The sequence below is a fragment of the Eucalyptus grandis genome, chromosome 8 (genome assembly GCF_016545825.1).
Source record: "Eucalyptus grandis isolate ANBG69807.140 chromosome 8, ASM1654582v1, whole genome shotgun sequence".
NCBI lineage: Eukaryota > Viridiplantae > Streptophyta > Magnoliopsida > Myrtales > Myrtaceae > Eucalyptus > Eucalyptus grandis.
Genome location: NC_052619.1, coordinates 31,156,745 through 31,178,605, shown reverse-complemented (window position 1 = coordinate 31,178,605; position 21,861 = coordinate 31,156,745). Strand labels below are relative to the sequence as shown.

Sequence of the window (21,861 nt, the reverse complement as noted above, 5' to 3'; positions counted from 1 at the left end):
GCGGAGGCGCGGCGGAGCAGAGGCGAAGGCGTGGCGGTGTTCGCACGAGGTGTGACCAGCGTCGGGCAGCAGGGATCGGGTTGCTGCACGACTAAGCGGACACGGGAGCAGACCCACGGACATCGACGACGGGGCTGGGCTGCGGGTCACGGTGGGCTTCGGCTCCGGGCGGCGACGGGGCGAGCAGGGGACGTCGAGGTAGAGACGCGAGTAGAGGCGACGAAGTCGGCGAGTGCGTCGCGGCTGGGGGTGGAGGCGCGACACGAGCTCGCGGGTGAGGCTGTGGCGCGAGCTCGTGGGATCTCCGGTGGCGGGCGGGACGACTACAGACTCGGGCAAGCTGACGGAGCGGCGGTGGCGAAGGCGGTGCCGGCGCGGCGGACGGTGCGGGCGCGGGGACGAGACAGATGCCGCCCGAAGAAGATGAACAATGCGCTGTTCTGCTTTGCCCTTTTCTTTCTCTGTTTCTTTTTTCTGCTATCCCTCCCACGTCCCCTCCTTCCCTCTCTGTCACTTGTCTACAGCACCTTTTCAGCCGAAAGAAAAGCTCCTGCTGACTTTTCCCCCTCCTAAAAAAGCCTTTTCTTTTGTGTCTCTCTCTCAAATGAACGAAGGAAGACACCCCAAAAACCCTAAAAACTGAAGAAAGAATTTTTTTTCCTCTTTTGCCTTCAGTTTTTTTACCTCGGAAAACCAAGAGAAAAAGCCCCAAGACAAAATAAGAACCCTCATTCGACGTGATTAAAAGAAAACCCCTTCTTGTGCGGCCGTATATCTAACGTGTGGCCCTCCATAACCGTGAATGTGCGTCCCTTTTTGTAAGCGAGAAAATTAGGTTTCAAGGAAGGGACATAATCTTCTATTTTCCGTGGGTGAGTGTTCACAATATCCTCTGCCTTAATTTCTTTTCTTTAGGGATAATATTCTTTCCTTCTTTCATTCAACCATGTGAACGTATATTTTATTCATTGCAAGCTACACTTGACCGAATATATTATACCCAGGATGTTGCTCTTTCGTGACTGAATTTTCAAGATTATGATATTGCTCTTTATATTTCCTAACTTGAAATTTCGCATGTGCAAAGCATGTCAATTTCGGTCTTGTTAAAGAAATGACGGGCTTATATTAGCGACGAGTTCAACCAAATTTTCATCACCGTGGGCTTAGTCCAACTCACTAAATTAAAGCTCAGAACCACCAATTCAAATTCATCCGTTGAAGGTCCAATGCAAATGTAATAAAAATAATATAAACTAAATATTGAATGCTTCTAAAACTATATGTTATTTTTGTTTAGGGGTTAAAAAATTAATCCCTAATTTTTCTATGAATAAATGATTAGGTCGTCAAAATTTAGGTGTCAATACATCTCAAGTGTCAAAACTTTCAAAATGTACACTTAAATGCCACTTTTTTTTTTTTCTGAAAATTGAATACTTAAGTGCCAACTCCGGCAAGACTTGCTAAAAATCCAACGTTGCGTTATTTTATTAATAAAAACCGGTCCACATAACTTGTCAGAATGTTTACTCAACATCCTTGTCCCAAAACGGCATCATTTTCCCTAATTTTATTTTTATATATATTAATTAAATTAAATTTAAATACTAATTTTTTTATTTTTTTTATTTATAAAAAGGATCAGATTTAGGAGCATGGAGGCCCTCATTGCCATACCCCACCATCACTAGAAAGGGCTAGCAATGGTTGGGCAAGGGTCGGCCAGTGGCTGGCAACCCTAGCCGACCACTAGTGAGGCCCTATAAGCCTTCACCCATATCAGGTTAAGGGCTGCCGTTGGGTCTGGGGTGAGGTCACTTTACCATTGGTCGAGCTCAATGACCCCGGTCGACCCTCCCCTCATCGTCGCCGGCCCTTTCTAGCGATGGTGGGCCAACGGCGACGAGGGCCTCCACGACCCCATATCTATTCTTTTTTTAATTTAATCTAATTAATATTTATATTAAAAATTAAATTTGGATCAAAACAATGTCGATTTGGACATATCTAGCCATGTCGGTGTCACGTGGATAATTTAAAAAAAAAAAAAAAAATTGCCACATCAATTAAAAATCTCGTAAAAGAATGTCATGTCAGCAGTTTGGCTAGAAGTTATTACCATCGGCACTCAAATGTCCCTTTTTTCTCTAATTTTAGCACTTAAGTGTATCTTTTGGAAGTTTTGGTACTTATGTGTCTACCTTGCCAAGTTTTGGTACTAAGGATATTTGACACTCACCTATTGTTCTTGCTTCACTAGCTTCACGAGCTGCTCTTGTTCAAATGATTTTTCAGGCTCAATTTTTTCACCTGTCTCAGCGGAAGAATCAATATTCTATGAGGATTCACCATTATCATGATTTCCATGCACTTTCCCACCATGATTTCTACCCAAGACGGTTGGAGGATTTGGGCTAAAACTAACAAAATGTTGAGCTATATTATTTGGCCTTCCTGACTTGTTGATGTCTTTAATGTTTTGATGTTAAAAAAGAACACCACATCTCAACTTCTAATGACTTTCTTTACAACCGGATCCCATAAACTGTAGCAAAATTCTTCATATTCATAACTCAAGAAGATACAATGCTTAAACTTGTCATCAAGTTTCAATGTTTCATCTTTTGGAACATGCATGAATGCCTAGTAAATGAACACTTTCTTAATAATTGTAGGAAAGATCTTTCCCACTCTGATTTCTTTGTGAAACATTCCTTTTTAGAGGAACTGATGAAGGAAAGTTTATCATGTCCACCGTTATTCTCACCACTTCACCCTAGAATGACTTTGGCAATCTCGCATGAGAGAGCATACACCGAATCCGATCATTAATTGTTTGGTTCATTCTCTCCACTATTTCATTTTGTTGTGGAGTTTTTGGAACATTCTTCTCAAGCTTGATACCGTAAACTTTGCAATAATCTTCAAACAGACCTCTTTATTTATCACCATTATCAGCTCGAACACATTTTAGCTTCTTTTCAATTTCTCTCTCAACGTTGACATGAAATTATTCGAAAGTATCAAACATTTGGTTTTTAAATTTCAAAGTAACAGCCTACACTTTTCTAGAGTAGTCATTAATAAATGTCATAAAGTATAATGCACCTCTAAATGTTCTAGCATCTGTGCAACAAATAGCCATATGAATTAAATCAAGTATATTTGATTTCATGTGTCGAGAGACACTATGGAATGAGAATCTATGTTACTTACATGTTAGGTAATGAGTACTTTCCTTCAAGTTTTGCTCCTTCAATGGTAGAAGATTCTTTTTAGCACGAGTTTCAAGCCCTTTCCCGCTGAGATGACCAAGTCTCATATGCCATAGGTCAATTGAGGAGTCCTCTCCTCCATTATGTATTCCCTAATTAACTTAGCTTGCATAGTGTAAAAAGTGCATGTCTTCTTGCCCTTAGCCATTGTCATGAACCTTTAACCACTTTCCATCTGCCATCATTGAAGGAATTGCAAATAACCATAATCATTCAAGGCACTTGTGGAGATCAAGTGAAGTCAAATGACTGAGACGCGTCTTACATTTTGCAAAAGCAAATTACATCCAATATTGATCTCCAACTAAACATCTCCAATGCCGATAATCTTGAAATATTGTTATTTCCCATCCTAACACAACCAAAATCATCGCTGCAATATGTAATGAAATAGTCATATCATGAGGTGACATGAAATAAGGCTGCAGAATCCAGAACCCAACCATAGTCTTGGCATGTAAGGTTCACACAAGCATCATTACAAATAAAAATGATACCACAATTGGATGCAACCTCCTTTATAATTTGTTTATCTTATTTCTTTCAATTTCCATGTCTATCATAGGATTTATCTCTTTGGCAACCTGCATTTTCTCACATAATGTCCCATCTTGTCACAATTATAGCACTTCACACTCCTCTTGAGCCTTGATTTTGACCTTCCTCTAACTTGTTTCTTTTATTGTAATTCTAGAAATTTTTCGATTGATTTCTCCCCCTGTTTTCCGTGACAAGACCTCTTGAGTGAGAAGAATAATGCATGCCTTTTCTCCTCATTTTTACATTGAATTAGTTTTCTTTAACCATGTTGATAGAAAGCACACCATAAGGAGCTGAATTATATAATGCCACAACCAATGTGTCCCAATTATTAGGAAGAGTACAAGTAATTAACATGATTGTAACTCATCATCATGGTCAATTTCAAGATTTACATCTTAAAAATCACTCAAGTGTTCCGACATACTACTTCTCTTGTATCTCAAATTCACAAGTCTTTTAATTATAAAAGCTTTGTTTTGTGGGGTTCTCCTCTCATAGAAATCTTGTAATTTCTTCCACAAAGTATCCGCTTTTGTTTCTTGAGCAACATGATGAAACACATTATTGTCAATCCATTGTCAAATAAACTCAACTGTTTTCTAATTTATTCGCTTCCATTATTTATCTTCCTTGTCTCCTTTAGCCTCATCCCATCAATGGGATCATACAAAATTTTGCAATATAATGCATCTTCCATTCGAGGTTTCCACATGGAGTAATTTGAGGCATTTTAACTTAGCATTATGCCCCTAGGTTCGTCCATTTAACACTAAAATCTCAATGCTGTCTTTAATATCACTTTGTTGGGGAGAACCGAGGTAACAATTCACCAAGAACAAACCTAATCCATGATCAATTTCTCTCCCAAAACTCAACCAACCAAAATCAACTTAACCCTAGCAACAACTAGCCAATACAACCTCGCAATAAGTAAATATAACGCCGAAATGATAAGGAGACAAAGTGAACAACAATACAAAGATTTAACCTGGAAAACCAGATTAGAGAAAAACCACGGACCACCCAAAAACTTCCACTAATCACAAAAAATAATTGAATATAGAAATTTTCTTCTCTAGTCACACACTAGAGGTTTAACATTAATAATAAAATAGTATTTCATTAGTGAATTAATACAGATGGAGTAAGAAAACCCTAACCGCGATTGAAGAATTCGGAGAAGGTTCTCAACAAACGAAATCAATCAATTCATAGCCCTTGGTCTCATGAACAATATATTAAAATTTGAGTCAATTTTGTCAACCTTTATCTTTCGAATTGAGACTGCAAACCCCTCTTTTCCCTTCTTCTCCGCACTTTCTTTGTGTTCTTTCTCGGGTAAGCACTTTCTTACATTCTCTCTCCACTTGAGTTCACTCACACGCAGCCTTTCTTTCTTTCTTTTTTGACATTTTGACTTGGCCTTCTTCTTCTTTTTCTTAATGTTAGTTGGGCCCACACGAGGCAAACCCAACGAATAGGTTGTAACATTAACACTACGTTCGTTTCACGGAAAATGACTTCCAGAAAAACGTTTTCCGGATTTTCCGATGTTCGTTTCACGGAAAATAAACTACTCAAGGAAAATGTTTTCCATCATTGGAAAAAACAACCTTCAAAGATAACTTCTTCCACTTTACTTCTTTTCACCAATACATTTTTGTTTTGTTTTTATGCTTTCTTTTTCTTTTTTTCTTTTCATCTTTCTTCCTTAGCTTGGCTGGTCGCCGGCCACGACGGCGGCCGGCGACCGGCCGCGAGCTCCACCCCAGCCGGCAAGCGGCCGTGAGCCAGGCGAGGTTGCCTCGCCGGCTGGGGCGGAGCTCGGCCTCGCCCGGATCCGGCGAGCTCGGCACGGCTCCGGCCTCGCCCGAGCTCGCCGAATCCGCAACGGAGCTCGGGCTCCCGATCCAAGCGAGCCCGAGCTCGCCACCAGATCCGGCGAGCTCGCGGCTCACCCGAGCCCGGCGACACTCAGGCAAGGCTCGAGCCCGGCCCGGCTCGTTGGATCCGCGACCAGGTCTTGGTCGGCCGCCGCCATCGTCGGGCATGCGGTGGCGGGGGAAGGAGGAGGAGGAAGGAGGAAGGAAAGAAAAGGAAAAAAGAAAAAGAAAAAGAAAGAAAAATAATAAATAATAAATTTTCATGTTTTAAAAATACAAATAATTAAAAATTCATTTTAAAAAAATATAAAAAATAAAACTAATTTTTGGTCAATTAAAAATATTAAGATTCAATTTTTGATAATTTTTCTCAAACAATTAAATTAGCTAATGAACGGTGGAAAATATTTTCCACTTAAAGTTTAGGTTTCGGCCGAACACCGGAAAATAAAGTCATTTTCAGGAAAATGTTTTCCGGAAACATGATATTTTCCGTAAACGAACGGACCATAAAGTTAAGCAATTGAATCATTTTCACTGCTATTTTATTTGCAACTTAATATTACAGCCACGGTCTCTTCGCGAAAACTCAATATTTGTTCATTGTTTAGTTGTGATTCAGTTCACAAATCTCAGAAGTGCAAACCCGTGCTTATACCACGAAATCCTCTAGCTTTGAAACTAGGATTTTGCTCGAATTGAATTTTGCCCTTCACTCCCATCCTGAGGATAACACCATTCCACAAAGCAACACTTTCCATTGTTGTCCTCGTCCATCTAGCGAATGAGTCTCCTTGCTCCTCCTCTACAACACCTTCCATTGTTGTCCACATTGGTTTCGGCACAAGCTAATGGTCGCCTTGCTCAACCTCCTTATCATTGTACCATATAGTCGATATTCCTACTAGGGGTGTCAAAAAACCCGACCCGACCTGACCCGAACCGACCCGACCCGAACACGAAACAAGCATCATACGTGTTTCGGGTCTTGATATTGTTCGGGTAACACATATAAAACAAGTAAAGAAATGTGTTTTGGGTCGGGTCAGGGTTGGAACATTGTTTGACCCGAAACACGTTAACTCCCACTTCCGAACAAGCGAACAAACACAAACAGTAAACACGTCCATGCTGTATTAGCTTCGCCTATTATCTAATATCATCAGCTTTGGTTCTCGTCAAAAAAAAAAAAAAAAAAAAAAAACACGTTCTCATCTTTCTTTACCGTCAAACACATACATTTCCCTCTCGGCTTTGCCTTCTTCTCCGACGACTGTGCCTTCGCTCACGACTGCCTCTCCTCCGATCGATGCGCCTCCGCCTCGCCGTCGCCGTCGCCACCCCTCGTCTCAACGCCGGAACCCTAGTCGCCGCCGAATCAGTTGATCGTTGCCGTCTGTCGCTGAAAAGCCCTCAGGTCTGTGCTTCCATCGATTTCTTGATCCGCGAGGAGCTTCGGCATCCTTCTTCTTCGTTGAATTTTCCTGTTGATTTTTTTTCCGAATTCGATTGGCTATGGTGGTGGTGAAAGAGGAGGCGGGTGCTCTTTTAGGGCTCTTTTGAGGTCGCTCTCTTCGTTCGAGCTTGCTTCTTTTTGAGTTCCGTGGGGCTCGAATTGTTTTCCTTGGGAGCGATTTGGTCTCTCTCTTCTGTGGAAATCTTGGGACTCTAGGCTGAGCTGAGGTAGTGATGTAGGCATTCGAGAGTTTATGCGGTCTAGCCGTGTTTCCGTGTTGTTCTTAGCATGTGGGCTAGCCTTTGCTGGTGATGGGGGTAGTAGTAGTTAACCCCATATGATCTTGGAGATGTTGGGAAGACTTGCTATATTGGGTGGTGGATGAATTATGTGATGTAGATATTTTAGTGCACAAGTTGCAAACAGGGTTCAGGACACTTTGAATTTACTCTGTGCGGGAGAGCTGTTGGTGTGATACTTCAAGAATCTATTTAATATTGAATTTTATAGGATAGAGATGAGGGCAGCAATCCTTTATGGCATGGAATGTTGACTGCTCCATCACTTTCAAACTAAGCTTGAATGAAGTGATGATAATCTGATGGACATGTGAGTTTTTAGAGTGGAAAAATTCAGAATTGCTCCTCTGGCTCCTTTACTTCAATTGAAATTGATATTTAGAAATGGTGCTATTGTTGAGGGAATGTAATTTATATTCAGGAGGAGCTTGTAAATTAGACAGACCGATGGACAAAAGTTGAAATTGTCTCCGATGTAGTAATGTGCCCTTTGTGAAAGAATAGAATGAATGTGCACTGTTTTTCAGCATATCATGCTGCAACAGTTGTGGACTAGTAACGAGGAAAGTTGAAGTTAAAATGTGGCACCCTTTTTACTATTAGCGTAACTTGCAACCTATTATCTGTGTTTAAACTTCTTTTCGAATGTTTCCTACAGCTCCTTTCAGTATCATCATTCCTTGGGGCAATATTTTGCTTTTCTGCCTTTTGTTTCAAGAGCATGTACCCTTTTCTGGCTTTTTTTGCTGCTGGTGAGCTGCTGGTGTTTGCTACACAGGTGCTATATCTTATCACCAGTCAACATACTATTTCATCAGAACCTAGTACTTCTCAGGGCTGCCTCAAATGCCTTTTGGACTTCTTGTCCATTCCTTGCAATTCTTGCTCATAAGAAATAAAGAGACATGGAGAGAGAGAGCAAAGAAGAAGATGGGCTCTCAACATGCTCTCTGCTTCTCAAAGAAGAAGTCTCTAATTGTGGCAATCACGGCGGCTCCGCATCTTCCAGCGATTCTTCTGTCATGGCTCTTCTCGTTTTTAGCACATTGATCGCTGTTTACGGGGCTCTTGCAACTGGTTGCGCTGTGAGTATTGGTGCTGCACCAACCATGCTATGCATTCCAAAGCAATTTATGAGCCATCTACTTTGTCTTTTATGGAGTCTTTGTTTTCTCTGTGATGTTTCTTCTGTTCATCGTCACCAAGAAGCTTTCTGTTGGACTACAGTTTAAGGACAGGTCATACTCACCAGTTCTTTCCAATTCATGAATATCTAGTAGCCTCAAGAAGATACAATTAACTTGGTTAGCAGGTTCTGCATCATATGGCCTGTCCCTGAAAAAATAGCATTTGCAGGAATTATTAATAGGTATTTTGTGTTCTTATAATAACCTGTTCGCATAAGATTAGGACCGTTACAACCACCCGAAAAAAAAAAAAGAGGGGATACCCAGCGACCCGACCCGACCCGACCCGAAACACATTAGATGGTCTAATGTGTTTCGGGTCGGTTCGGGTCGGGTTAGAGTGTGTGACCATTGTGTTTCGGGTCGGGTCGGGTAACAACAAGACCCGACTCGACCCGACCCATTGACACCCCTAATTCCTACGCAGTTGCAACACCATTCCATGTGAACGGGATGGACGTTGAAACACTGATCCCTAGTCCACATTGTGAACTACAGCAACTTTGGCCTCCAAAAACTAAATTGACATGATTAGTTAACTCATCAGCCGCCGTAAAAGTCGCTCATAAAATTTCACACTAGAACAAGCTTCCACGCGCATGCAAGCACTGTTGAGAAGACCTCCTTATATATTTTGAAGTTGAAAAAACTATTAATATCGATTTTGATAATACAAGAAGTGTCTATGTTTCATGTAATAATCACGCTAGAAGGAGACTTAATGACTGAAATACTGACATAAACTAGTCTAGAAAGATGGAGAATTTATATTGACTTGGAAGCATCGAAGGTCTATGTCTATAGTATTCATACCATTATTGTTGTTAAATATCATGGCAAGAATAGCCGATCATATCCAAGAAGCAAGAAGCAAAGATCTACATGAATATCAGCAAGGCAACTACGTGAATATCAGCATGGCTATTGGATGAATATCAACAAGGCAAGTTGTTATTATCAGGATTTACACTTGAATATCATCAAGTATTTGAATATCATCAAAGTACTACATTGGCTGAATATTAGCATAACACCTATTATACCGGCGGCAAAAATCTTTCTACAAACTTCAAGAATATTATTTTGGGATATTTTATCTCACAGCTTTACAGCTTATGATCTAGCATGGACTCCATCTTTAGAGGATTTTGATTGTGCCTTTCAATCTCAAAAATTATCTTTGCAACATATTTAATCACAGATATCTTAATTAATTGGCAATCATCCAGAAGGCAAAATTGTTTTCTTAGCTAAAGCAATCCACTTTGGGAAACCAAAATTTATTTGTTTGGGTGATCAAATCTACTAAACCTTTGACTATTCAACCTCAATGACTACCCTAATCTTCTCAACAATCGTCCAGCGATTAGCATGGAGATTGATCTCGAAGATTGTCCAAACAGGAAGTTCTGGATTCTGAGGAGTATAAAAGAAAACCAAAGGGCCGAAGAGAGAGACAGATTAAGAGACAAAATTCCGAAGTCTAAGAGAGCTTCTTATATTCTCATTTGTCATTGATGATCATTCAACTGTAATCTTTTGAGAAGTGTTAGCAAAGTAATAGTTTGTGTTTAGGTGTAAGATGGTGAGTCATATCAACTTGTGTATAAGCAGTACCTAATTCAAAGAAAAGTGCTTGAGTACAAGCAACACTTTCTACTATAACTTCTCATTGATTAGCGAAATCTAGCCAATAAGTTGTTAACGTGGGAAAGTGGACATGGGCTTATAGTGGTTGAACCATTATAAAGATATGTGTGCAAAGTTTTCTATTTCTCTGCTTATATTAATTTATTGCTTGTTAGAAAAGCTACACTCAATAACCTAAATATTACCAAAATCTGATGATATTTATATTCTATTTTTCTTGCTCCTAATTATATTCATCTTAACACTTAGTTCCCACAATAATTAGTTAGGATTTGTTAAAATCACCTATTCACCCCATATAGGTGATATTGCTAGCCTTCCTCAAGCGCTAGGTCAAGTTTCCTTACCAGCAAGTCACGGCCTACCACATTAGGGGGCTATGTTAGTAGGCGAGTCATAGGCCACGTTTGTAGAAGACCTCAACAGCCCAATACTGATGTTGACCGAACCAGCTCACTACTTTGACTGATTGATGAATAAGTGACAGGTTGTAACATTAAAGCGGAGCAATTGAATCATTGTTACTATTATCCATTTTTTTAACTTGATATCAGAACCAGGGTCTCTTTGTGCAAACTTAATAGTTGCTCGTCACTATAATAATTCAGTGCACAAGTCTCGTTGGTATAGAAACGCGCTGATTACCACAGAATCCTCGGGTGTTGAAACTAGGGTTCCGCTCGAATTGAGTTTTGCCCATGACACCCTTCCTATGAGTATCGCCTAACCATGAGCAACATTTTCTACCGTCATCCTCGTCCATCCCACCACCAACAAAACAGTCTCCTTGCTCCTCCCCCGCGACACCTTCCACCGCTGTCCTCGTCCATCTCATGACAAGCGGATGCGTCACCTTGCTCCTCCTCCCCATCACTGTCGACACATGGTCAACAATCCCATCCAGTTGCAACGCCATTCCATGTGGACGTGTGGATGTTGGAACTCTAATCCCTAGTCCACATAGTGCACTGCAACAACATTTGTGCCTCTGAAAACTCAATCCACACCATCATTCAACTCATAAGCTGCAAAAGTTGCCTGTCAAGTCTCACGACGGAAGAAGATTCCACGAACCTGCAAGCCCCAAGTCGGGTTTGTGCACTAGCAAATCAAGTTAGCAGGAGACTCCCACAGCCCAATACCGCTATATGACTGACCGATTGGAGGTCTTCAAGACCGATTCATTGCCGATTCAAACTAGCCCAACTTTTTGTTCAACGGGTCCTGTTCAAAGTTGAGCTCAGTTTTACTAATTTAGTCTATAATATTGACTTTTCTGAATATTCTTTACTTAAAAAAAGGAATAATATTTACTTCGGACGAATATTCACTTTTCTGATTATTCTTTATTAAAAAAAAAAGGAATATTCTCTACTACTACAAAAATTATTCAGTGATCTCACGGCCTGATCCAACCATCCAAGATAGTTCTATTTATTATTTATGGGTTAAGCCACGCCTAATTTTTTGAAGGCGATAAAATGATGGCTGGATGTGACGGAGACGTGTGTAAATCCTACATGCTTACATGATGAAATGTAGAAAAAAATATGTTGAGAGACTTGAAGATTAGGGCAGTAAAAACCACGAAATCATCGCATGGATTCCCAACATTATCCATTGATTTACAGTTTAGTAGGCTTGAGATTGTCAAATAGGTGTGAGATTTACTTGCTCAATGTTATGCTAATAGTGATTTGGCTTGCCAAGATATAGGAATTGGGGCAGTCTATTGCCAGTAATTTCAGTTGGAATCAGTTTGCATTCCCTGAGCTTACATGGGAGTGTAAGATTGATGCCAATCTATATTGTAGTTATCGAGATCATATGTGCTACATTCAATTTCTGACTGTGTTAGTTGACGACTATGAGCCAATTCGTGCATCATTACTCCATCGTATTCCTCTATCCACACTGGAAAGTGTTGCGGATATCATCTATAAGGAAACCGTATTAAGGTTTCCAGAAGTCGGGAGTTACATTGCTGTCGCTACACCGCACTCCAACTTCTCACGTCCGGCACAGGCTCTCGATCTAGATCCACTACTGTCATCATTGCTGAAGTCTCTTCCAAATTGTCATTGTAAATGAATTTCAGGACTAATAGAGCAAGACTTGCAGAAAGTATTTTGAATGATCTTAGCTTGAAGCAAAATTCGTTCGTCATCCGTCAGTGATGAGCAACTCTAGCCAGAGAAAGAAGGAGATACTATGAGGCCAGTCCAACTTCAAGATAATGTTCTTAAGCCATAAAAAGCCGCACTTGAGTCTCTTAAAGTTGAAGCCTAATGCCAAAGACGAGCTTGAGTTAATTTAGCACCCTCTGTCTATCATTTGCTTACTGCAGCATCGCAAAACTGAGTTCTACTTGAGGTGACAATACCGGTGCATAAGGAAGTCAGGGAACGCGAATGCATACACTAACAGGAGAAAGATGGACATAGAACAATGATATACGGACTTCCATTCACAATGTTAGTACACAAATCACTGTTTGAGTACGTTACAAGTGAGAAAAGAAAGACGTGCATCCTTTCTACGTCGGCTATGCAGAATAAACTTTACCCTTCTAAATAGTCATTGTGAACTCTAGTTGGCACTTGAATTTTAGTCGACACGTTACCATAATTGATTAAAAAATGAAATGAAAATGAAATAAATAGAAATTATGACAAAAAGTGGATTTTTAAATCGGCCTGGTCCAATGCACCTTCAGCCAACGTCCAAAGCTACTATTTTGGCCCATAAAACTTGAAAGAGGTTAGCCCATGCTGATTGAAAAAATAAAAATGGCTACACGAGCCCATCACCTAAGCTCCTCGAAGCTGGGTTTACTAGCTCAAACCATTTTGTCCCAAACCCATTTTTAATTGCGTTTCCATCAAGCTAAGTTCTCTGTCAAGTTTCGAGATTAATGACCGCGAGCACCAAGACAGAGAGAGAGGTCACAGAAAAAGGGGAGCTCCATTCACAAAGAAAACGAGCGCTCGCGAATCTTTGGCATTCTCTCTAGCTCGAACCCCCATCTACGTAGACAAGAGCAGCCACACTTCAACAAATCTGAACCAGTTCTAGCAATCCTAGCAATTCCGATTGCCATTCCAGCCGCTTCCTTCGATTAAACGACTTCAAGCTCTGTCACGAGCTCTTCCATCAAGCTAGATTCTCTCATTATCTGATTTTCATTTTTCCATTTAGTCAATGGCATTGATCCCCAACCTTTTCCCAACTTCCGGGGATTTCTTCATTAATTTTACTTCTCCATTTCTCTCCTAACACTGAAAGCCATCACCGGAGAGCACTGTTCATAAAAAGCAAGGGATTCGTCATTTACGCACTGATCAAAAGAAGCTCTTCGTAGAAGTAATTTTCCTTGGACTCGACTCGTGATTTCAGACGTTCTGAATTGATTCTAGTGGCTGTGGCTGTCATTGAAAAAGATTTCATTGCTGTGACTCACTTCCTCTGTTTCACCCTGTTCCATGGTGGTCAAGAGCGTCGAAGTGGTTAAATCTTGGCTGAAACTTCATGGCTAGTTTCGATCTTCACTGACAACGAACTCCCGACCCTCCTCTGTTAAGTTTGACAAGTTACGGTGATTTGGATTCCACCTCATTAAGGTAGGTTCTTCAAACTCTATTTTTGCCGCTTATGAACAAACCAGAGTCTATAAACTTTATGCACTGCCAACGTGAAAACCAGCCATGATTTAGTATCCACTAATGATTTGAGCTTGCTATTATGATGTGGTGGTCTAGTTTTGAATCGCTGCTTCGTCATTGTTATTATGATATTGTGTTACGAGGAATAAGTCTGTAAATTGGTTTTATATAATTGAGGGTATTTTGATGTTATTGAGGTGCAAGATAAAAATGAAAAGGGGAAGAGAGGATTTCGCTTGTCTAAAAGAACCCACCCCAATTGAGGACCGTCGATCCCTAACTTGATATTATCAGGAAAATTGTCCAAAAAATCCTAAACCTATTGCACTTTTGCCAATTCAGTCATAAACCTTTTAACTTTGTCAATTTAGTCCTAAACCTTTTTACTTCTTGCCGATTCAGTCCATCCAACCAATTTTGGCCGGAAAAATACTGACGTGAACACCAGCGATGCCACGTAGGATTGCCGATGCTAACATGGACAATTTTAATAATATTTTAATATTTTTTGAATTATTATTTTTTTCTAAATTTCCCTTTTTTTCTATTTTTCTTCTTTTTTTGGCTTTTTATTTTTTGCCTTTTCCGGTGTCCAACCACCGGCCACAAGCAACGGCTGGCCATCGGCCACAGCTAGTCAGTTGGCCTCACCCGCCACAGGCGAGGCTCGGTCAGGCGAGGAGGAGCTCCGGCGAGAGGAGCCCTCGCCTAGTCGCGGCCCGGCGAGGTCGTGCGGGCGAGGGCCAAGGCGGCCTCGCCAAGTGTCGGCCGGGCGAGGCCGCCCGGCCCGGGCAAGGGCCGACCTCGCCAAATCTAGCGAGGGGAGCCCTCGCGGGGCTCGCCCTCGCCCGGCCGATCAACGCCACCCACCTCGATGAAATCACCTCTCTCTCCTCCGGCGTCGGCGGCTAACGGCGCTGCCGTCGTCGATGGCTGCGGCACTACCATCGTCTTCGTCTTCTCCACGAGGAAGATGCGCCTCTCACCTTACCTGGCCTGCATCTTCGGCCAATAGCTACAAGTCCGCTCGAGCTCGGCCACGGGCGAGGGCTGGCCTCACCAAATTTGGTGCAGGCGAGGTGAGCCTCGGTGAGGGCTCCCCTCACCAGATTTGGTGAGTTGGTCCTCGCCCGGGCGACCCTTGCCAGGTCGCGATTGGGCGAGGCTCCCCTCACCGGAGCTCCTCCTCGCCCGGCCGGGCCTCCCCGTGGCGAGCAAGGCCAACCGGCTGGCTATGGCCAATGGCCAACCGTCGCTTGTGGACGGTGGCCGACTACCGGAAAAGGCAAAAAAAAAAAAAAAACCAAAAAGAAAAGAAAGAAAAAAAAAGAAAAAAAGGGAAAAAATAGAAAAAAATAATAAAAACATCAAAAAATCAAAAAATATTAAAATATTATTAAAAATTGTCACGTCAACGCTAACGGTCTACGTGGCACTTTGTCGGTGTCCACGTGAGTATTTTCCAACCAAAATTGGTCAGATGAACTGAATTGGCAACAAGTGAAAAGGTTTAGAACTAAATCGCAAAGTTAAAGGTTTATGATTAAATTGACAAAAATGTGATAGGTTTAGGACTTTTTAGACAATTTTCCCGATATCATCAATAAACTCACTCCCGGCCCACTCTGGGAGGGTTGTGACAACTCTTTCTCTGCCTTTGTCCCAAGCTAGCATACAAAAGCTAAAATGAAAACTTCTGTCTTCCTTTAGTGTCATTAAAAAGCCAATTGAGAATTTCAAGAAGGCTATACTTCCACACACTTGGTACTCGTCCAGCAGGCCAATGGGGAGAACCTAACCTCGTTGGCCCCACTACGACTGAGGCGCACTTTGGACGCAAAGAAAATTTAGTGGGAGTTCAATGCCACTCACCTTAGAAATAAACTAGCTCGAAACCGGACATAATGTGCTTTAAATGGAACTGCCTGCGCTTTCATGATGCTGCATTCTACTTCAGGCTTATTTGTCCTCCAGTGCCGTAAATCGCAATCGTCACCTCAGCATGGTAGACTGAACGCAAGCCTCTTTCATATATTGTCCTCCACAGCTCCTAGTATCGTCTGACCGGTCTCCTATTTGGTGAAGCCGACTCATCACGCAACCTTTTCAGGGATACGCAATGTTCTATCTCCACCTTCTCCAACAAATTGAATTCTTTCAAGCCCTCAACGGCGCTCATATCTCCACACCCATCAAGCTTGAGATGTTTTAGTTTTTTCAACTTCAACAGCTTAGGCAATTTGTTGATCTTATGACATGCGGTAATGTGTAGAAACTTGAGTGATTCTACTTCTCCCAAACCTGGAATCTCAATCAGTTGGGGTAAGTCACTGAGCTGTAACTTTTGTAGCCTCTTCAAGCACGACAGATCGGGCGTTCTCTCCAGGGATTCGCACCATGATATCTCCAATTCCCTTAAACTCTCCGAGTATTCAAGGACGGGCAAGTGTGGCATTGGATATCCACAGACAGACAGACACAACAAGCTTTTGAAGTCGGAAAAATCTGGCAATTGCGGGATCCAGCCAAGTTTCAAGGTTGATAAGCCACGTGGAAGCTGATGGATGGACTGGGCGTCCTTCCAAGGTGAAATAACCTCGTCGGCGCTCCAAAATGTAATAATTGGATGTCTTCTACACACTTCGAGATGATCTAAATGAAGTAGGCCTGAGAGGTCCGGAAGAACAGGGAATTCACCAGCTTTGACCACTAGGCGTTTCAAACTCGAGGGAAGATTTGGCAATGGGCAAAGCCTATAGCTTGTAATTTGAAGCATTTGGAGACTAGAGAAACCGCTTATCTTTTTCGGCACCGAAGAGATTGGGGTTCCATCTAAGTCCAAGATCTTCAAACGGGGCAGGCTCCACATTTCCCATGGGATTTCATCTATAAGATGCTGACAAAACGAGGCATCAAGGAAATTTAGCGTCTCCACCCTTCCAAGAGCACAAGGTAATGTGTGAATCTGTGTGTGCGCCACCCTAAGGAATTTTAATCTCTTTAGTTTTCCAATGGAATCAGGGATAACAGAGATCCCTGAAGATTCTAAATCCAACTCAACCAATGATTCTAGTTCCCCAATAGAGTCTGGAAGCTTATATAGACTTTGGCATTCACGCAACCGCAAATGCATGAGATTGGTTAAACTTCCAATAGAGTGAGGAAGTTGGTTGATATTAGAATGACCTTGAATTTCAAACTTCATCAAAGATTTCAGATTGCCTATTGTCTCAGGAAATTTGAAAGGTTTGGCTGTCCAAGGCACTATAATTTCTAGCAAGCATACTAGAGAACCGATTTCTTTGGGCAACCCTTGTAGTGAAAAACATCCCTCGATATTCAAACTACTTAGCAATTTTAGCTTACCGATTGAGCTGTCAATCGTGGACAGTTTCTCACACCAAGCGAGAATCAGTTTCTCCAACTTGCCAAACTCGGAAAAATCAGGTGTCTTGGTTAAGTCTTTGCAGCTGGTCAAATCTAGAACTTTCAACTTTGTCGCCATCTGCAGTGGGAAAAAAAAGACCAATGATATGACGACAAAAAGAACGATGATACAGTAGCCCCACAACTAGCTAGCGAATGTTGATTGATGGAATTTGAAATGGATAGAAGTGAGGTGTACTGGTACCTTGATTTGCAACCATCCACCCCAGTCATTAGTGATGTTGCTCCATGAAAGGTCGAGCACAACCAAATTCACTAGGTGAAGATTCTTCACTAAAAGATCCGGTGGGCAATGATGCCAAGAAAGCCATCTCAGATTATGAAGAAGATTTTCGAAGTCGCCTACTAATTTCATTCTTTCCCCTCCTAGGAAGATTAGTTGTGGCACACAAGCTAATTCTTCAGGTGTTAACTCATGACTAATATCCAAACTGAGTGCTCGTACAGCTTGTTTTTCCTACCAGCAACAACAGAGAGTAAAGATGAGTGTACACCGATATCAGTAGTTATTCATGCCTAAACTAATTTAATAAAACGAAGGTTGTAACAAAACAATCAACATTTTTTTCTATCAATATGAAAATAAGAAAAACTAAGCATGTTTAAATGTACATTCGGTGTTGATTTTTTCATCTTTTCACAGACTAAGCACCTTTAAGGAAACAAAAAAATTTTCATTCTCACCAAAACAAGAAACGAAAAATTTCGACTAACCAAACTCCGCCGTAACTTTTTACTCGTTTCACACGTTTTAGGCACGAAAACATATACTTTTGTTGTTTATAGAGTTTCTTTCTATTTCTATAGAAATTAGTGAATAAAGAAGGCCATCAACCAATAATCTTGATTTTAAAGCACATGACAAGAGATTTTGCTGGAATGACTACATCTTCTACTCTTAATAAGTATTACCTTGTTACTCCTTAGTATGTCTAAAGTATTCACATCAATCCTCACCCAAGTTCTCTCCCCACGATCTTCGAAATTGTGTTTTTTGACAATGTACCTTCCTAGATCTCGAACTTCATCATGCATCCGAAACTTATTGTTCTCATCGATCTTTATCAATGACATGAGTAGAAGATCATCAATTGCACTGTGTGGAGAATAGTTGATGTTATACCACATGTACTCCGCATAAGTCTTATCCTCCCCGATGCAAAAACATGCTATGTCTAGGAATATGGCCTTTTCTTCGTCCTTCAATTTGTTGATACTTATCATTAGTGTTTGTCGAACGTCGCTAGATGGGACTTGCTTTAAGTCCTCCAATGTCTCATCCCATTTTGATCTGACCGTGTTGGCGAAAAGAGAACCCACGACTTCCAGAGTCAAAGGAAGCCTTCCTATGCTTGAAACCACTTCATTTGAGAACTTGTAGTAAGTTTCTGGAGGAATACCATCTCTAAAGGCATGTTTGCTAAAAAGCTGAATTGCCAGATGCAAAGGCATCTCCTTTACTAAGTACTCCATGTAATGGCTGGGTTGCATTTGATTGTCTTCATTTCGTATTGTCCTTATGTCCCTGACTGTGACAATGATCCTACTTCCACAACCAAACCAGTCCCAACTCCCTGCGAGATTCTCGAGTTGCTTCTTCTCAACCACATTATCAACAACAAGCAAAACTTTCTTTTTGCCAAGTCCTCCCATTATGTGATCAATCCCACCGTTGGTATCATAGATTTCTTGAGCAGAGTTCGACCCCAATGTTTCAGACAATAGTTTCTTTTGCATGTCTAAAAGACCATGACTTTGGACATCTCCGAGGAAACTACTGCAATCGAATTCAGATCAGAATCGGTTGAAGATAACACTAGCAAGAGTTGATTTACCAATACCGCCCATCCCATGGAGTATGACAAAACGTACGTGATCATCAGAGTCAACATCCAACAATTTCTCTAGATGCTTTAGATCATCCGTTTCAACTAGATGATCAGGAAGAGGCCTGTTCTTCACCTTCAGCTTAAGTAGAACCTCTCGAACAATCAATTTTATAAGTTCCCCATACCTGACAGACAGAGATGGTGGACAAACTTAGACCGAGAAAATAACGACAACTTGCTATATCAAGACCAATTTACAAATGATGGCAATCATTCAAAAACAAATTTAATCCATTTAAACAAACAATCTCAAATTACAATGAAAGTTATCTTAATTGAAAAGGGCTTGAATTAGCTGCTTTCGTCGCAGATTCCCATTAATTGGATTTAAACACTAGCTGCTACCCAAATTCACACTGATTGGGAGTAAACACTAGTGCTTAGTTTTAATGCAATGATTAAGAGGAAATGAACGAAATTAGGTGATTTCATATTTGGTTAAAGAAGACAAGAGTGGAAAAGAATCTAATTATATTTTTTATAACTATTTTGACCTTCTACTTATATATAAATTAAAAAAAAAATGAAAATTAAGTGTAGCAATGAGGACTTTGGCTCGTTAAAGATTAAATATCAATAACAATCAACTCATGTCATAGGATAGGATCAAACCCAAAAAAAAAAAAAAAAATCCTCATGTTATAGAATCCTCATTAAAATAAATTCACTCCATGGGTGCTGCATCAAGCGGTGTGAGCTCCATCGCTACAATAGAAAGACAGACACAGAGGAGCAGCAGCAAAGACATTGTCACTAAACTTTTCCCATTTCCAAATTAGTTATTAAGAAAGTGAGGTGGTGATGCAAGATTATTGTTTTTAGTAATCATCTATGTTATAATCACTACGCTGAAACTTAATAACTATCGCTCTGTTTTTCTTTAAAAATATAATTCTTTTGCACACCCATATGTAAAATCAAATGTATTCTAAAATACACCTAAAATCAAAAGTATAAAACATATGGTTGTTATTGGAACTAAACATATTGTTAATGTTTCACATGTCTTCTTTTTTTGCAAGAAGCACCATTAAAACACAAGGGAGAGCCGTGGGATTTTGTAGATAAAACTCACCATCCATAACAGTCAGTATAGTTCCTTAAATAATAGTACAGAATATGTCACATGATCCAGGCGTTTCCTCATCAACATAAAACTAATTAATTATTCATTGTTGAAAACTGATTTTCATCACATAACTTTAGTTATTTATTATGTGTAGGCAACATTTGGAGATTGATCAAACATATAATTTTGCTAGCAATACAAAATCAATATGTTTGATCTGAATGAATAAGCATTAATATTGATCTGTCGTTTCCACTTTTCCTTTTTCTAAATTTGTTGAAAATTATTAATTTTTCTATTTAAATTTGTTTTACGGTTTTTGACAACCAAATAGGATGCTAACTTAGCATTCAGCAACAACTTGACAATGACCTAACATCTAGGTCAATTTGTTTTTTTTTAAATTGCAGAGAAATTAATAAGTCGAAGACTAGATTGAATATGAGGTAAAAGTCCTAGAGATCACTGACATCGTTAAATGTATAGCACGACGAATAACATTTTAGTTGAGTTCTCGATAGATTATGTTAAAATTAATAACTAAGAAAAAGTAGTGGAAAACCAACCCTTCCCCTTCCAGCTTCCAACCTACTCTGGTTGGAACCTCAACCAGAGCATCTTCCCAGCCCTTGACTTCACGGGAGCTGTACTTCTTCTCATGTTCAAATAGGGCATCTCTGTACAAATTGGTTTTAAGCTTGACATCATCTGGCTCCACGTCAAAAAAAATGGGGAGGATCTCCTTCTTCCCATCGGACTTTGAAGTGCAATCTACCATATGTGCAACCTCACGGAGGCACCACACACTGGAAGCGAAGCCCTTAGAGAAGATGGGGATATAAATTTGAGTGTCATCAAGGGCTCGCAAAAGGTTTCCACCAATCTGCTGACTGATTCGGAGCTCCTCGTCATCTTTGAAGACGCGGATTCCTTTCTCAACCATGTCATGATAGAGGCAACTAGTAAAGTTGTTCCGAGTATCCGGTCCCCTGAAACTCAAGAAAACCTCGCACTCCATTCCTGATGTGTTAGCAGCTGGTGCCATCGCACGTAGCAAACGAGATTCGAGAAAGAATCAATCTGGACGAAAATTGTCAATAAGCTTGCTTGAGGCGGGACATCAATTGGGGGAAGTTTAAAAACAAGCGAAAAAAATATAGATGATGGTTATGGTCAGTGAGGAACCAACAACCATCGATTGGCTATGGCAAGCCACCGAAGAAATCGAAAACGAAACCAATATAAAGAGAGAATACCTGATGCGCTGATGGACGGCCGACCGAGATGAGACAGCGACTGAGTCGAGACTAGAGAGGGGAAGATCGAAAGGCGCCGCCGGAGAAAAGAGAGAGCCCGATCTGAGAGTGAGAACTCGAAAGTAGAAAGCGTTTGAAAGTCAACACATCGTAGGGTTTGGCTCTGGCTTCCAGGAACAGACCTTACAAGGCTGGAGAGGCGTACTCTTTTAGCCTTATTTTTACATATCTCAGTTGTCCCC

At 40.8% G+C, this 21,861-nt stretch overlaps 1 protein-coding gene across 1 annotated transcript; it reads right to left on the bottom strand.

The window, feature by feature from the left end:
* Positions 1-10,900: 10,900 nt before the first annotated feature.
* On the bottom strand, positions 10,901-21,408 carry LOC120286330 (disease resistance protein RPV1-like). Its single transcript, XM_039299853.1, has 7 exons — positions 20,930-21,408; positions 19,241-19,419; positions 18,318-19,144; positions 17,590-17,862; positions 17,325-17,463; positions 16,024-17,210; positions 10,901-11,284 (listed from the first exon to the last, which is right to left on the bottom strand). The coding sequence occupies exons 1-7, from the start codon at positions 21,406-21,408 to the stop codon at positions 10,901-10,903; spliced, it is 3,468 nt and encodes a 1,155-aa protein (XP_039155787.1).
* Positions 21,409-21,861: the final 453 nt, after the last annotated feature.

Bases quoted from the DNA above. Each gene is read 5' to 3' on its own strand.
- LOC120286330 (XM_039299853.1), bottom strand. From the start codon at position 21,408: ATGGCACCAGCTGCTAACACATCAGGAATGGAGTGCGAGGTTTTCTTG. The intron at 17,863-18,317 runs GTAATACTTATT...TGTTGCTGGTAG, and splicing joins ACATACTAAGGAGTAACAAG to GAAAAACAAGCTGTACGAGC. The intron at 17,464-17,589 runs GTACCAGTACAC...TTCCCACTGCAG, and splicing joins GTGGATGGTTGCAAATCAAG to ATGGCGACAAAGTTGAAAGT.